At 38.0% G+C, this 16,271-nt stretch overlaps 1 protein-coding gene across 2 annotated transcripts in view; it reads left to right on the top strand.

The window, feature by feature from the left end:
* DTNBP1 (dystrobrevin binding protein 1) overlaps positions 1 to 16,271 on the top strand; it is a 71,673-nt gene that overhangs the window by 49,078 nt on the left and 6,324 nt on the right. For both annotated transcript variants that reach the window (XM_074575856.1, XM_074575857.1), the window contains one exon: positions 15,265 to 15,420. In XM_074575856.1, the coding sequence (XP_074431957.1) occupies positions 15,265 to 15,420 (156 nt within the window). The remainder of the gene's footprint in view (positions 1 to 15,264; positions 15,421 to 16,271) is intronic.

The following is a 16,271-nucleotide window of genomic DNA, read 5'->3' as shown; positions in this document are numbered from 1 at the left end:
GCACTTATACATCTGTCTGTTAAAATTGATGTAGGAGTTTTGCGTCTCTATAGATATTCTAATGTATAAAATTAATTCATAAAAATAAATTAATGAAATATATATACACATATATTTGAAACAGATTAATGTTGAAAAAAAATCCCTTGTTCTGAATATATATAGACAAATCAGCATTTTACAGGGAACCTGATAGTTTGGATTTTTAGTGAAAGAAAGGAGGTAATTAATGCTTCATGCAAATCTGTAATGTTGTATATATTTTGTGGTTGGTTGTGAAGAACATATTGCTTTCTTGAATAATGCACCAGATTTACCAATTTTATTATGAAAATACAGTTTTGATATATTATCAAGTCTCAGGGCCTTTTTTTTTTTTCTTCCTTCTGGACGAAAATTCCAGCACTTTATGGTTAGTTTCATCTCTGTGATGCAGCCACTGTTTGATGTTGATACTGCATTTACTGCATATATAAACACATGTATTGTCGAGGGAACTCGTTTCATAAATAAGACACGCATGAAAAATAGTTTAAAAGGAATAATATCAGCAAGCAGGTTTCAAAATAGGAGGCTTTTTACCAAATGTCTACAGTTTTCATAGAGCATGAAATGCTAATAATGATGTTACTTTGATTCCTTATGGATGTTTCAGTTCTCTTTAGCCTTGGATAGTCACTGTTATAAACAGATTTAAAAGTTTGTAAGAGAATCACAATAGGTTGAAGTTCAATGCTCGCCGAACACCTTCTTGGTATATCATTCATTCAATCCAGAGAGAAAATACTTGTACCAATAGAACAGGTATGCCCCCACAGTATTTCTTGGTTGATTCCCACCCCCAGCTCAAGCCTTGCTTATAATGTCTAGTATATTCAGGAACAGATATCGAGGGTGGTGTGTGTACCAGATGCTGTCCCTGCTGTGTTTCTGTTGGAAGAACTCATAGCTGTGATGCTCGTCATGTTCCAAAGGTCTATTGTTAGCCAAGCTCCAGGACAGATCAGATTGTTGCTGTGGCGCTAAGGTCTTGGGAGGAGTTTTTTCTTTAACTGCCCTTCTTGCCTGTCTCATTTGTATTTTAAAAGGCATCCCAAAGTCTGAGCATCAAATGTTTAGATCCCATAATATTCTTTGTAACACACTTCTGTCAAATTTAGTCCTTTATTTCAAAAATAAATTTTGGTCTTCATGACTCAGAACTAAATTTTCGCTGCACGAAACTGGTGTAATCAAATGTGGTAACATCTGTTGGAGTCTACAGCATCAGCTAAGAGATGAGAAATATTCTGCCTCAATCTCTGTTGAAAGCTTAAATCTTAAACTTCAAAATTTTATTTCTGTGTTAGTATCAAATAAAAATATTGTTGATTGCTCTAAAAAGGAGGGAATAAATCTCTTTGCCCATGGAAATTGGATGCTGTTGAGGCTGACAAAGCAGATGTATGATGACAGGAAGAAAGAGAAGGAAACAGGGCAGATATAATGGTGCCCTGAAGGCAATGTTTTCCCACTGTCATGCCGAATGTGTTGTGAACAAATAATACATATTTAATAAAGGCCATATTGTGTTCTAATGATCTCCTCTAAAATTAGTGATTGTTCAGCTTTTGAGAGGCACGTTATGCAAGCTTAGATACAAAAGTGAGGAAAAATTGGATCAGTACACCTTTGCCTACCGTTTATTTTAATGCTTTAAAACTCAACAGTTCTACGATTTCAGAATCAGTGTGCGGTTCTGTAGGGACTTTTTGAATTATTATAGATACGGATGGCTGTACCTGTTGTAAAGGTATAGCTTGTGATTTTCGTTGCTATAGAAAATGGCACCTAGTGCAGTTTGAAGAAATAGAGTAACAGTTAAGAAATTTAACTTTTTCAGAAATCAACTGCATGTTTACACTACACAGGAAATATGCATGCATTTTGTGAGTTTTAAAGTACTCGTGACTAATTACTACTAAAATATTCTAAAGAATAAAATTAAAAATTAAATTAGTAGGGCCTTATACATATTCAGGAGATAAGCAAAATATTATAAATTAAGTATTCTGTATTTTTAGTTAGCCTAAAGATGCATGGTTTTAAAGTGCATACAAATGGCAGAAGTTGATTGATAGAGATGCCAGGGGAATTAATTCCTCATTTTATACTGTATTGCAGCACAGGCACAAATAAGTGCTTGCTGTCCCAAGATGTGGCAGATGTTGAAGACTTGTGTGGCATCCAAGCACTGGAAAAAGAGAAGGTGGGAGGAGAGGGTGAGAGAGACATTTCAAATAGCTGCCTATATTGAAAGGAATGATCTCATAGGAAGCGTATTTCACAGGTTCCACAGTCCTAATTATATTGACTTCCCTCTTCAGTCAGCCCCCTTCCTTTTTCCCTTCCTCCTTGAAAGTGCTTTTATCAGTTTCCTGAATGTCTGCTTTTATTCACTCCTCACTGTCACTTTGATGTCTATACATCCTTTAGGTGGGCTTTCTTTGTTTGCTTGAATAAGGTACTGTATCCTAGGTGTCATCTGTCAGTTCATTTTTACTATAGGCGTAGGGTTTAGTCATTAATGGTCGTGCAGTGTGTGCTTTCTCATTCACTTGTAATTGTTTCTACAGTCTCTTGGTTTTTTGTCTGGTAGAGTAGCTTCACTAGTGTGTATTTCTTTGGTAATAGCTGATTTTATTGCAGTGGCTTTTTGTTCTTGCTGTTTGGTTTCAATATGGCAAAGCCTTCTGTGCCTCTGTTCTAAATTTCTTTCTCCTGGCTAGTATTGTTTTTCTCCTCAAACTTGTTTAATCCCTACCAGACTGGAGAAATACAGAATAAAGGGTCACATCTTATTTATTAGCTCCGTTCGGCAACCTGAGTTGTCAGTTGCTCTTTCCCTCCACCCCTGCCCCATCTTCACTTCTCTTACTTTGTATCTCCTTTCCTTTCATATTTCTCTCTTGTTTAGTGCTCCACTGAGGCATTAGTAACATCACACATCTGCTCCATCCTCTCCCTGGTTTGCTGCGTGGGTATCTCTCTCTTTGTTATATGTGCGTTGAGGTGTTGGGCAAAGCAATGGATAGACCTAGTAAGTCTTATACTGCTTTAACGATAATGATTTCTCCTAATAAGAAGCAGGTGTAAAACTGAACATTAAATAAGGAAGAAGTCTTATCTGTTAATGATGCTCTTTTTATGAGGATACAGGTGGCCTAGTTACTTAGTTATGTTAACCAGTGAAATTTGCCTAGCTGTATTTAATCCCAATAAATTAATCTGTTAATCTCAATTAATTAATCTATTAATCGAAAGGTATTAAGATCTTAGGTATTGCACACCTGAGAAAAGACCTGCTAGTTTTTTGCAGATATTCATTAAACCAGCCTAACGCAATACATGAAAATTAATGTTGTAGTCACTTAAATCAGTTTGATTTGAATAGCAAAATTTAAGGAATCAGTTTATCTGTTAACTCCAGGCTAAAGCAATATGAGCACCTGCCTAAACTGCAAAACCAGTTTTGATCTGCATCAAGGGTGAACATGGTTGGTGTCAGCTGGAGCTGACAATATGGTGGCTGTTGGTTTTACACCTGATGTAAATTCTGTGCTGGCTGCAGGAGGACAGGTGGTGGCTGATCCTCTTTAAAAAAACAAACACAAGCCCACAAACCAACCAAAAACCACAAGAAGGGTTTCTTCTTCGTAATTGGTCTAGAAGAGTTACTTTTGTACTTGACCACCAGTGCTTCCTTGGTGTAGTTGTGCCAATTTGGTCTAATACCATAAAATCAGGTTTATTCTTTGGGGGAGTGACTTTGCCAACATTGATGCACTGGTTGTCTTTAAAGACTAAGCATGGTAAAATCTTGAATATCAGAGTGAAAATGTGAAAAATACTGATATGTTGTGACCTGGTAGTTTCCCTTCCTAGCAGTGCACTAATTAGTGGTTACCTTTTGGAATACAGAAATCCTGGAAGACTTAAAGCATGAGACATTCCTCAGGGTTGAACAAAGCAAAAAAAAATAAACAAACCCAGCTAGACTCTTCTGTTGTAGTTTACAGACTGTGAGGAAGGTAGGCTTTTGGTTTTCTTCCCATCTGCCTGTGCCACATGGGTTGTTCTTCAGATTTTGTCCTTAAATGCTTTTAAAAAAGATAGACATGGCAAAGTTGCGGAAACTGTTATGAATTAGCAGTAAAATTATGGGACTGCTTTGACACTGTATATAAAGATGGCCTTTTTTCCACCTTCAATATTTAAAGTTCCAAGTTTGAACAATTTAGAACAATTCTGCTAGAATATGGAACACAAATAAGTCAGCAAGCCAGTGCGAGCAGATCGTATTGCAGGACTCTGTTTTTTCTCCAATAAGATTTATCTTTTTAAAAAAAGAAAATAATCCAGATCATCAAAAGACTTTTATTCTTACAACTGAGCTATTTAAAGACAGCTAGTATTTTGCAAGTTGGAACTTTTGTCTTGTCTGCTCTTTTTGTTAAGATCTGTTATTTCTGAGCTATCGACCATTTATTATTCTGTAAAAAAAAAAAAAAAAAATAAGAAGCAGCAAGTGGAATGGTTTTGAGTACGTGAAAACTAGATGTATGAAAGAAAGCTTAAAATGTTTAATTAAAAATTTAAAACTTGATATCCTTGCTTTAGAACTGACATACTGAAAATTGCCTTACCTCTGAATCACAATCCATGTCCTAAATTGTTTTTCTCTTTCACATAAGCTATTTTGTTTTTGAAAATAAAAACGTTCAGTGGAAAGAAACACACTGATATATATTTCTTCATTTATCATGAGATGCCCCGTTTCTTGCTATATAGTGCCTTTCCATAATAGAAGATGAGGCATTTCAACTGTGAAAATATGGTCACACATTCTGAAAATATTTTTTTATATTCAGCTACATTTTTCTATTTGAAACGTAGTATGATTTTGTTGTTGTTGTTGTCTTCCTTTTATTGTGCCTGTATAGCTGTTACTGTCCATTTGGCTGAATTTAAAAGCAACCCATTCGTTGAACAACACTTTTGGAAGAGAATATTATAATGTAGTTTGAAGAGATCTCTCTTACAGTATTAAAAAAAAAAAAAAACTGGAAAATACATGCAATTGCTAATGTTGCAAATTAGTTTTACTAGTAAATAGCACTTTTAGAACTTCGTTTTTAAAAAGAAAGATGGCATCTTTGTTTTGCATTTGAGAATAAATAGGGATTTTTAAAATAAACTTGTCTGGCATTACTGATTGTCCATGTGTAATGAATATGTAGGACTGCATGTATTTTAAACTTCCCCAGATGGTAACGTATCCCTAATAGCTGTCAGCAAATTCGTCCCCTCTCATATTATTTTGTGGAAACTGTTTGGACGCTCCTGGATGCTGGTTTGTTAGCAAGAATGGTGCTTCAGATCTCGTTTTCCTAATCACATCAAGCAAAAGTGTTTAATCACCACTCAGATTTCCAAAGGTGGTCTGTACTATGACTTATTTTGGGATGTTAACTGAACAGTGCTGAGCTGAGCTGGATTTGTAATCTAATGGTCCTTTATCTTCTTGTTGGCATCTAAGAATGAAGAAGTAAAACCAGTAGTAACAGGATGAATTAATAGCATTTTTTTTGCTTGTATTGTAGTTTTTTTGACAGAAATGGAAAAGGAAATAGACTAAGTTGTCAAGAAAAAATAAATACTTCAAGTGTTCTGTATGTGCTACCAATGATTGGCTTATGGTCTTTTTAAAATATTACTGGTTATAAAATTTTGACATCGTAGACAAACTAGGCTTCTACATGAGGAAGAGAGAGATATCACTGGTGATCCTGCAGTTCTGACTACTGGGACATTTAGGTTTAATTTGTAGAATTTTTTCCCCTGTTATACTTAGCTTAAAATGGAAAGAAATTGAAAAAAAAAAAAAAAATGCTTTCTCCTGTTTATTGCTTCTGTAGTTAATTCCTGGTCCTTTCATATTTATTGAGACCACTCCAAACAGGTAGACACACGTGCTTTAGCATAAGTACCTCATGTGCATCTTTGGACATAGAATCTTTTTGCTGAAATAAGGGAGATATTTGTTGCTTCTTTAAAGTGTGAAATTTGGGCTCTGTTAAAAGCCACATTTAAATCTTAGTAACCAGGCCCTAGTGTTCTTAACGCTAACAGGAAAGCACTGCTGATAACCAAGAAATAGATCTTGCAGTTGATTGCAGTAACGCTCTGAAAGGCTGTGTGCTTTCAGAACTTTAGGTTGATGACCAATTCAGATGAGTGAGGACTGATGATTTGGAATGCTTTCTGGCATCAAATACTTAAAGTATAATTTGAATTTGCAAAATGCTCTCCTTCACTATTGAATGAAAATATTTTAAGAGTTCTGATGGACATAGAAGTTTCATCATTGTACAGTGTTATTTACTGCACATTTGTAAAGCACATCTGTTATCAAATGTAGCTTGCATAACACATAGTGAATGCCTTACCATATGGAAGAGATGTAGAAAAAATCAGATTCTCTTTCAATTGGATGCATAATTTTTTTGTGTAAGGTAAGGGTTTTTTTCTGTTTCTGATTGAGCAATCATTGCTTATGTTAACCTAAGACTTGTATTAAAGTATGCCTCAAAAAAAAAAAAAGCCCTCCTCAACTCTAAGATATGTCACTGTCAACGTAAGATAAATCAGATTAGACTGAACCGTACTGAGACTATGAATCCACAGGCTCTGAAGCCTGTAGGACTCTATCAGGCTCTAGCCCTCCTTCTGGAGAGGGAGGTATAAATTTCATGTTCAGATCAGAAAACTGCTTATTCTGAAAACAATATATGAAGTATAACCCTCATTTTGTTTTAGCGAGTAGGAAAGAAGACAATAATTTGTTCACCTTTAGTTTTTTCAGGCAAGATCTAGTTACACACTGAATGGCATTGTTCTGCTAGTCTGCATATCTGAAGATGGTTATTTGGGTGAAAAATAGTTTCAACAAAACAAGAGTTTGGGGCTTAGTGTTATTCTTAAGGACATGTAAATGCTGATACCTGCTGACTGACTTGCCATGTTATGGAACCCACATTTTCAATATGTGCACAATGTGTTGTGACAGCAAAACAGTGTCTCATAATTTATTTATGTACCTACACACGCACATAATTTGATCTAGAAGGCAAATATCTCAGAGTTGTGCAAAGGTTAGGATTGGCGCTGTTCTTGTAGGAGCAGAAGCCATTTGCCTGTCTTTGAGAGCCTTCCAGTTCCAAAGCAAAGGTGATTATCTTTTTGGAAAGGAAAATAGTAATGAAATTGTTCGATAGATCAATTTGTACTCAGATGATGGGATGTTATTAATCTTAGTTGGGACAGTTTCATGGACTTGCGCAAACCTGAATTAGAATACTGCAATGCCGTGGTTTCTATTCTAAGTGCTTTGGGTTTAGATTTGCTATTGAATAGTTTTTCCATTTGAAAATGAGTATTTTGATGTGAGACAGAAAAAAACAGTAATTGGAGAGTGTATGCATTAAATACAGCTTTTCATGACAGTGGACTAGTGCTGAGTCATTTGAACTGTTTGCAAGTACCATTTCCTCTAGTAGTGGGATTTTTCCGTAGTGTATGGGTAGATTTTTAAAGCCAGATTGTCTTTACAAATAAGCCTATATGTCCTGAAGATACACGTGACATTGTTAGGTTTATTTATAGTGAAAATAAATACTTTGCAGCTTACAAACAGAATTATTGTTCTTCCAATACCATAAATGGTGGACTTACAAGGAGGCAGGAAACAAGCACGTAAGCTCAGATGCTTGTCAGTTTGTTTATTTTGGACTTAACTTTCCATGCTAGGGAGGTTCAGTTTAATGTTATCCTTCCCTTGTCACTTTTTCTTCCCTTTCAGTTGGATAGAAATCTGACTAAAGGAGAAACGAGGGAGTTAGAAGACCCACTTCCTAACAGAGCCTGTCCTGGTGCCAGTTGAAGAGGGTTTGTGGTACTCACATCCCACTGGGGTCAAGTTGCCAAATCCTGTCTTCTAGAAAGACAGATATTGTCACTTAGTGTGCTTGGGACCATAAATGAAATTGAACCAGGGAACTGGTGAATTATAGATTCGTTAACTCAGAAGTAGTCGAGTATGCGCCTGGAGGAGAGGATTCCACACCACACCACCCCCCACCCCCCCACTCCCCTAAAGCTTTTGCTGTAGCATTACCATCATTTGCAAGACATGAATTTGCACATCTGAAGGTAGGAAAACACTGAAGCAAGTGTGGAAAAAAACCACTAATGTGCTGTAGGACAGTATATCCATGATGATTTTGGCTATAGTTAAAACCAATTAAAACAATTCTAAAATTGTTTGTGATTTCCACATTTTGCAGGCGTGAAAATTTGCCTGCTCTTAACTTAAAAAATTCAAGAAGTAGGCAAATACACTCAGGTTTCAGGATGGGTTTTTTTGAGAAATAAAATGGCCAAAAGCATTCTTACTGTTTCTGAACAGCAGCAGATCTAGTTCTAAGCCAGTAGTCCATTATGCTGCTGTGGACCACTTTGCAGAGGAGTCCTCAACCTGGTGTATTTTTAAGCTTGCAGAGAATAGAGAAAAGTGAAAGCAATCAAAAGAATATAACGTGCCATATGGCTGCTATGTAGGATGTTCTTGCAAAATGTACAGTTAGGCAAGGCAGGAATTAAGCTTTTATATATAACTTCAGCTGCTCTAGGCTTGTCTGAACCCCTAAATTAATTACGATGTGGGTTGTATTAACTGTTTAAAAACTCAGATCCAAACTGGGTGCAGCCTGTCCATAGCTTGGGTGTCTTCTCATCTGCCATTAGTCTGCCTTAGAAAGGTCTCATCATACTTTACAAGGCTTTAAAAAGTAGGAGGGAGCTGAAGAAAACCATGAAAGTATAATAAATGTATATGTGATAACCTTTTGTTTAGCTGACCTAAAAGATCCTAATTCTGTCGAGCTGTAATATTCTTTTCACACACCATGGGAGGCATATGATTATAAAGTTCGTGTGATTATATCTTTTTTTAATCCTAGATGTATCTACATTTTTAGAAGCCAATTCATGCATTTGGTGGAGCGTATTTTTAGTATCTCTTAATTATGATGATTTCCTGCTAGCCAGATAAGTTTGGAGTTGCATGGAAATCTTTTTCTAAGCTGTGTTTCCTGTTGTGTTGGTCCGAAGCTGCTTCTTCCTCCAGGTGTTGCTTTAGTAATTGAAATCTTGGCATACGCGGACGGTTGCTTTCAGTAGTTTATTCTGATATTTATTTAGACTTATCCTGTATTTTTCAAGGAAATCAAGTAAGCAATTTGTTGGTTTAGAGGGAATATCCAAGGTAAGCCGACTTGTTGAAGCTGATTATTGAACAACTTGATGCACTCTATAAAAAGACAACTTAGAAATTAGTAAGGCATATATACAGTCATTTTCGATGACTGATTTTTTAAATGAATAAATATTTTAATAAAAATAATTTTTATAATCTTAATTTTAGTAAAATACCTCTTTGTGAAAATGGAGGCTTTTGAGAGTTGTCAGACAGTAAATCTCATTTGGAATTATGTCTGTTTTTTACAACAGAGGTGATCTTTCTGTCACTGAAGTCCAGCGATATCCTGCTTTCACATTCTAGTGAATCGGGACTTAATTTTTTTGATTGTAATTTTTTGAAATATAGTTTTGGTTTAAAAAAATTGTTTTGTAAAGAGATTAAGTCAGAGTTTAAAAACAATTAAATCTTGTAGTTTTCACATGTTTTCTTTTCACTCCTATTTGGAAGAAAGACTGTGTGCACCTAATTCACATACCTCACAATTTTTTTCAGGTTCTGCCAAGAGTCTCTCTGCACTTGTCAGCAAAGTGCAAGAGTGCTCTGAACTTCCTCCCTCATATTATCAAAATGTATTCTAAATTCGGTCAAGAATAATTTAAACATTTTTGAGAAAAACTGCATTCTTTGAAGCGCTCCCCAGCGTCTCGTCTTGCTTTGATATTTTTACTTAAAAGGGTATATAATGAGGAAGTTGCAAGTATAAGTTAGTAGGTTATAATGCACTTGAAAAGTTATTTGTCTGTCTGTCTTCTGTTGTCTGTTTTTATTGTTCTGATTTTTGAAGGCTTTCAGTTGTTTAGTGAATAGCCAGCTTACTAATAGGTTTTGACAGTCTCACACAATATTCTTGTGGCTGAATTACGATGTTACAGCCTGGAAGGACGGGCAACAAGATGGATAAATAACTGGTTGGCTTAGAGGGTAGCGGTTAATGGGTCATACTCTACCTGGAGGCTGGTAACAAGCAGCAGACTGGTCTTTCCTGGAGGAGGTGATGGAGGGCACTCTCACTGTGTTTGCAGATGACACCAAACTGGGGGGATTGGTCAATTCAGCGAGGGCAGGGCTGCCATCCAGCCTCTAGAGAGAGGCTGGAGGAGGAGGAGGAGTGGGGTGGCAGGAAAATTATGAAATTCAACAGGTACAAATGCAAATCCCTGCACGCGGGCAGGAGGAGTCCTTGCAGCAAGACCATCTGGGGACTGACCAGGGAGCAGCTCTGTGGAAAGGCCCGTGGCGCGGTGATGGGCAGTAAGCTGGGCACGAGGCAGCAGCACGGCTGGCAGCAAGGGAGGCCACATCCCGGGCTGTATGAACAGGAACGTGGCCAGGAGATCAAGGGAAGGGATTATCCTCCCCTGCTCAGCATGTCTACATGCTGCATCCAGTTTGGGGCTCCCCAGTACAGGAGGAACATCAAAAACCTGGAGTGAGTTCAGTGAAGGAGTGCTTGAAACTGTGGTATCTTTAGTGAAAGCAAAAATCCCTGAGAGCACTTGGTACATTTTATGATCTGGTTGAATGAGTCTTCAAAAACCAGATGAACTGTAAAGGTGGGGCGGGGGAAGGGCATTTAGTCTAAGGTCCAGTTTTTTTATTACTCTGTGTCTCTCCTGCTTTAGAACAGATACATTTATGGATTCTAGTTCACATGAGAACTATAAAGTAACATAATAAATTAATTAAGGGAAAGTAAATTGATTGTATAACAGTATGAAAGCACCAAACCCCCATCTCTTTGGACAACTTGACTTCTTTTACATTAGGTCTAAGGGATGTGTCATCAGTCTCAACAACCAGTGTTTTCAGTTGCTGGGGTTTTTTGTTACTCAATCTTCTAATCTGGGGTTTGTTTTTGTAGCCATACTTATTCAGGAAATCTGTTGTGTATAACTGGAAAATGTTTTAGATTAAAGTATAAAATGGTCACTTAGCTTGTTGGTTGGATAGAAATTTAGCTACTGCAGCACAATTTTTTAATTTGTAGGCAGTGTCAGTCAAGGCACATGAATGATATCAAAGAAAGGAGTCCTTTATACTTGAGGTGTGTGGTTGTAAGCTGCTGTAATTTGTTCCTTTGGAGTTTAGATTCTTCTAGTGTCTAGTTCAAACACTTAAGACACGAAGGGGAGGTTTTCCCAGAAATAGAGTTCATTTGTAAATAAAAATATCTTATAAAGTCATTAAGAAAGAATCTATCTTGAGGTCTTGGCTTTAAGGAACTAATTTTGTAATAGGAGTACAGTGTCTGGTTAGCAAACCTTCTGGCTGCAGAAGGATATCAGAAATGTCAGCTAAGATGTGAAAACATGGATGTTGTACTAAATAATTATATTATACTCTTAGTCTTGTCTTGATTTCTAAATCTTTGGCCTGTTCTTACTGCTATATGGTGAATTTTCTCCCAGAAAAAATGATGAGAGGGGGAACACCTATAGGGAAAAATCAAGGCATTAAGGACTAGATTCCGGGCACAAATTTTTTTTCCATTGACCTGTCAGAGCACAGGGCAGCCCTTCTAATGCTGGGAATTAGCAGGTACAGCTTTCCAGGTTTCATTAGCTGATAGAGGCAGCATCCACAGGGGCAAGAGCAGATGGCAATTACAGCTTTTTCTCCTACTGAGCTGTTTGGAGAAGTGGAGGCGTCCCCAAAACCTTCCTGATAAATCCTCACCTGGCTAGGGGAGACGAGGGCAGTGTAGCATCATTCCTGGGGGCTGCTTCAGACTGGGGTGGCTGATTCCAGGGTAGAAGCGACTTCCACGCTTCAGTGCCCGGGTAGCAGTTGCAGTGAGCAGCTGTTAAAGGCCACAATGTAGGCGGCTTGTGAGGAGGAGTGCAAGGCCAGGGAGAGCGCGTTGTTCTGCAGTGTTGGAGAAATTGAGGTTTGTAGCAAATGGCAGTTTTGTGGACAAGTGCTGTCTCTCTGCTTGGGTTTCGGAGGAGGCAGGCTGTGAGTTGTACTGTGGCTGCGAGGGAGGCGAGCAGTGGGTTGGCCATGGGAATGGTGCAGAAGGCTGTACGTCAGCACTGGAGTTTCCGATTTTTAAGAAATATTTTGCCTCCTTTTAGTTCTGTTCTCTTGAAAGTCATAGCCAGTGTAGAATTCAAGCTGCCTTTTATTTGGGTTATTGTGGCAACTCCTGTAGTCTATATCTGATTGTGAATTAGCATTTTCTGTGTAGTCTCTCTGTCTTTTTTCTGTGCACAGCAGTGTGATCGAGAAATAGGTGCAGTTACTAATTCAAAGGGACGATTTTATGGTGAAGGGAAAAATGCAGTAATATTTTAAGTGTGTCAGGTCTCGGTTTGCGTCCTGGAAAAAATTCATATGTGGACATGAACAGTGTACGATGGTATATGGATGATACTTTTGTCTGTCTTAGAACTCCTTTGTTGCTGTCTCTATTCAGTATTTTATAAACAGGTAAAAACTACACATGCGTTATGGAAAACATAATTCCGAATAGCTTTGTATAAAAGAAAACAATATACCCATTTTTCTGTTGTTTCAGGTTTGACCATTGGCTTCATCTAGCCGTCCTTAGCATTTCTGACAAGAAGCAGAAACCCCAAATGTAGCAGTTTGGTTTTGCTTAGCCAAGCAACTTTTATTACACCTGGCAGAGCATGAAATCATGCAGCAAAGTTCTTGATGTTGACTCTCTGTAATTGACTTTGGAGAACAGGCCCATGACAACTCTCCAGCTAGTCTATTTTGAGTTTCTTTAGAACATGTCAGCGCAGCAGGCAGCTGTTACCATTTAGCTTTTCAATAGTTAATAGGATGTTTTGGGCAAAATGAAAAAAACAGAGGGTTCAGTGCTAAGAATGAAGTTGTATCAGTCTCATATGTTGTTTGGATACTGTCTCTCTTCTGGGGTTAAAAATATCCTGAAGTACCAATACAGAGTGCAAAACTGTCAGAATATATTATGAGGAAGACAGGAAATTTCTGTTGTCAGTGAGAGCCGCTGGCTTTTATTATTACAATTGAATAGCATTTCTGCATCATACACAATGTTGTTACTAATCGCTCGTCATTCAGGAGGGTAGTAAAGGAATTGCTTGAAGGAACATAGAGTCATCATACACCACAGTGTAATTGATAATAAAGATCTGTTGACTTAAAGGAAAATTCTTTCCTTATTATACACTGACGTTTTACTTCCGAAATCTGCTTTAAGAAAAAGATTTCGGTTTATTTACTGATGTTTTAATGGATATTTGGAGTGTCAGCCCTGTTTTATGGCTCCTTTTGGCAACTTCACAGCTCAGTTACTTCTGTATGTGATCTGTGACCTTGATGCAGGCAACAGAGTGAATTACTGCTCTCTGATGTTTTTGCCTGGTTTAATAAAGCACGTTCTGCATTTGGATAGTAATCTCCATAGTGGTAAATGCTTTTAATGTATTTTCTTATTGTAAAATATCATTAACATAATATTTTTCATGGAAGACTGACATGATGCTTGTTCTGGAAAACCTTACACTCTATCAGCATTTATCCCTATGGATGCCGTATCTAGCTTTTTCTGATGTGTGGAAGCTTGGACTTTTTTTACCCAGCAGTATCTTTTGGAGCTTTCCATAATGGGTAGATCAGCCCAGACCAGCAGCAGCTCTTTTCGCTGCCCTCATCTTTTCCATCAGCAGCTCAGCCAGCAAATTGTTATGTTGGTTGTTTTTGTTTTTTTTTTTATTGTAAGCAGAGAGCTCTTGAGTTTAGAAAAATGGATAGCGAACTCTGAGAGGAAGGGTTCCAGTTTATGTATTCCTCCTAAGAAGCATTTTTTTTTTTTCTAAACCATATTCTAATAGTGGTCTGGCTAGAGTTAGTGCTTCAATAGCTACCACATCTTTTTATTCTAAAAGATGTTGTTCTTCAGTAAACAGCATGATTATTTTCTTTGTACGTCCTCTGGCCAGTCAGTGACTCCTGCAGAACAAAGCAGGAAGGAAGGAGTTCTTCTAATGATAGTCAATCTAATACTTCTTTCACTGAAGGAGAAAAGAGTAAATTCTAGAGACCCAGCATAGGTATGTATAAGCAAATTCAGTTGTCACTGTATGTCTGTACAAGCTATACAAGCTGGCCCTTCCTGCTCGGTGTTGTATGAGTAATTCATGGCAGTTGGCTCTGCTTTTTTGGTGTCCGTATCCTCATCATCTTCTGGCACATTCTTTGCCGCTCTATGCAGAGAAGACCCTGTATATTGGTGTTAATGACTGTGTGGTGTTGTCATTGAAAACAGTACTGTCTACCTACCTCCTGTCAACTCAGGCTGCCTTCACAGCTTCTGTGGATACGTACCTGCGCTACATGGACGATATTCTTCAAAGTATTTTTCCAGTCTATCTGGAGGCTGACAAAAACAGAATCTCACATGCATGTGCATGCACGCACATATGTTATGTATGTGTATTTACATGTAAGTACCTATAAGCATACGTACATATATATCTTTCCACTTGTGTTATGGTGGAAATGTGCTGCAACATTCAAATTAAGAGTATTACTTTTGTGTGTATTAGGTACATACAATAGCAGAAGCATTATTATCTGATAGCTTTTTTGGGCAGAATTCTGAAATCCCAGTTATTGGTGGACAGTGTTTTCAGGTTTTGCTGTTTATTCCGTTTAAGAAATCTGCATCTTGCCTCAAGATAAATAGTTATGATGTCACTTTAATGTGAAGGTTATGCTGCCTAATACAGTATTCTTATCCTGTCAGTTTTAAAATATAGTTGCACAACGCAGAAGCCTCCTTTTATAACAGCCTGTGTTAACAGTCTGTAGTAACAGTCTGTCAGTATTGAACTGGTTCAGTAGCTTTTAAATTCTGGGAGTTGGGGGGATATACATGCAATATTTTATTTGTTTGTTTGTTTTACACTCAGCTGAGCTAGATGCTGAACATGCACAGAAGGTTTTGGATATGGAGCACACCCAGCAGATGAAGCTAAAGGAACGTCAGAAGTTCTTTGAAGAAGCCTTCCAGCAGGACATGGAGCAATACCTTTCTACAGGATACTTGCAGATAGCAGAGAGGCGAGGCAAGTTTTAAAATACCTTCTCTGTAATTCACAAACTCACAGCTCGGAGAACATTGTTGTGGTGTCAGAGTCAGCAGCAGTTTTAATGCTTACAGAGGAAGCATTGCAGTGTCTAAATTCTTCCGCGGTGGAAGTGAAACTTCAGATAAACTCTTTAAAAGAACTTTAGGTTCCAGGGGACCTAGACGCTGTAGCAAATCAGTCAGACTCTCTGCTCATTGTCTGAGGAGGTGCAAGGCACTGAAGTACCTTCTGGAACAGCACTTTTCTCTGCAGCTGAAGAGTGCATCCGTATCTATAAAGGAATGGATGGAGGTGACCGCTTCTATCCAATGGAGTCCCAAAGCCTGGGATTGTCACCTGGCAGGAGATGCCTCAGGAAAATTTTAAAAGTGCGGACGAAAGCTCGGTGTTGTATTTCAGAACAGTTCCCAAGTGGCACCTATGTCTGTTGTCTGTGTTATGTACAGAGAACGTGATTAGGACACTGGAGATCAGGTTAACCTCTCTCCTTATTATGAGATGACTCAAGTCTGGCATCTCCTGACTAGTTAAAGCACAAGAATGCCATAGACTACAGACACTTCTGTGTGGGAGGTATCCATCTGTTGGGCCAAAATGCAGGGATTGTAGGACCAGAAAGCAAGCAAGCGGGAGATTACATCACACACATGGCAGGAAAAAGTGTTGAGATGCTGTCCCTGCTCCGGGGACCAGTTCTGCTATCATTTGTAATGTCAGAGCAAGGAATACAGTCCAAGATTTACATTTCTCTGCATGTGTGCTATAAACGCTTATCTGCAAGATGCACTAGATTGGTTGCTAGGACAGTCTTCTGAGAAGAGGGTTAT

Source organism: Larus michahellis, chromosome 2 (genome assembly GCF_964199755.1).
Source record: "Larus michahellis chromosome 2, bLarMic1.1, whole genome shotgun sequence".
Classification (NCBI taxonomy): domain Eukaryota; kingdom Metazoa; phylum Chordata; class Aves; order Charadriiformes; family Laridae; genus Larus; species Larus michahellis.
This window is presented reverse-complemented; position numbering and strand designations above follow the sequence as displayed.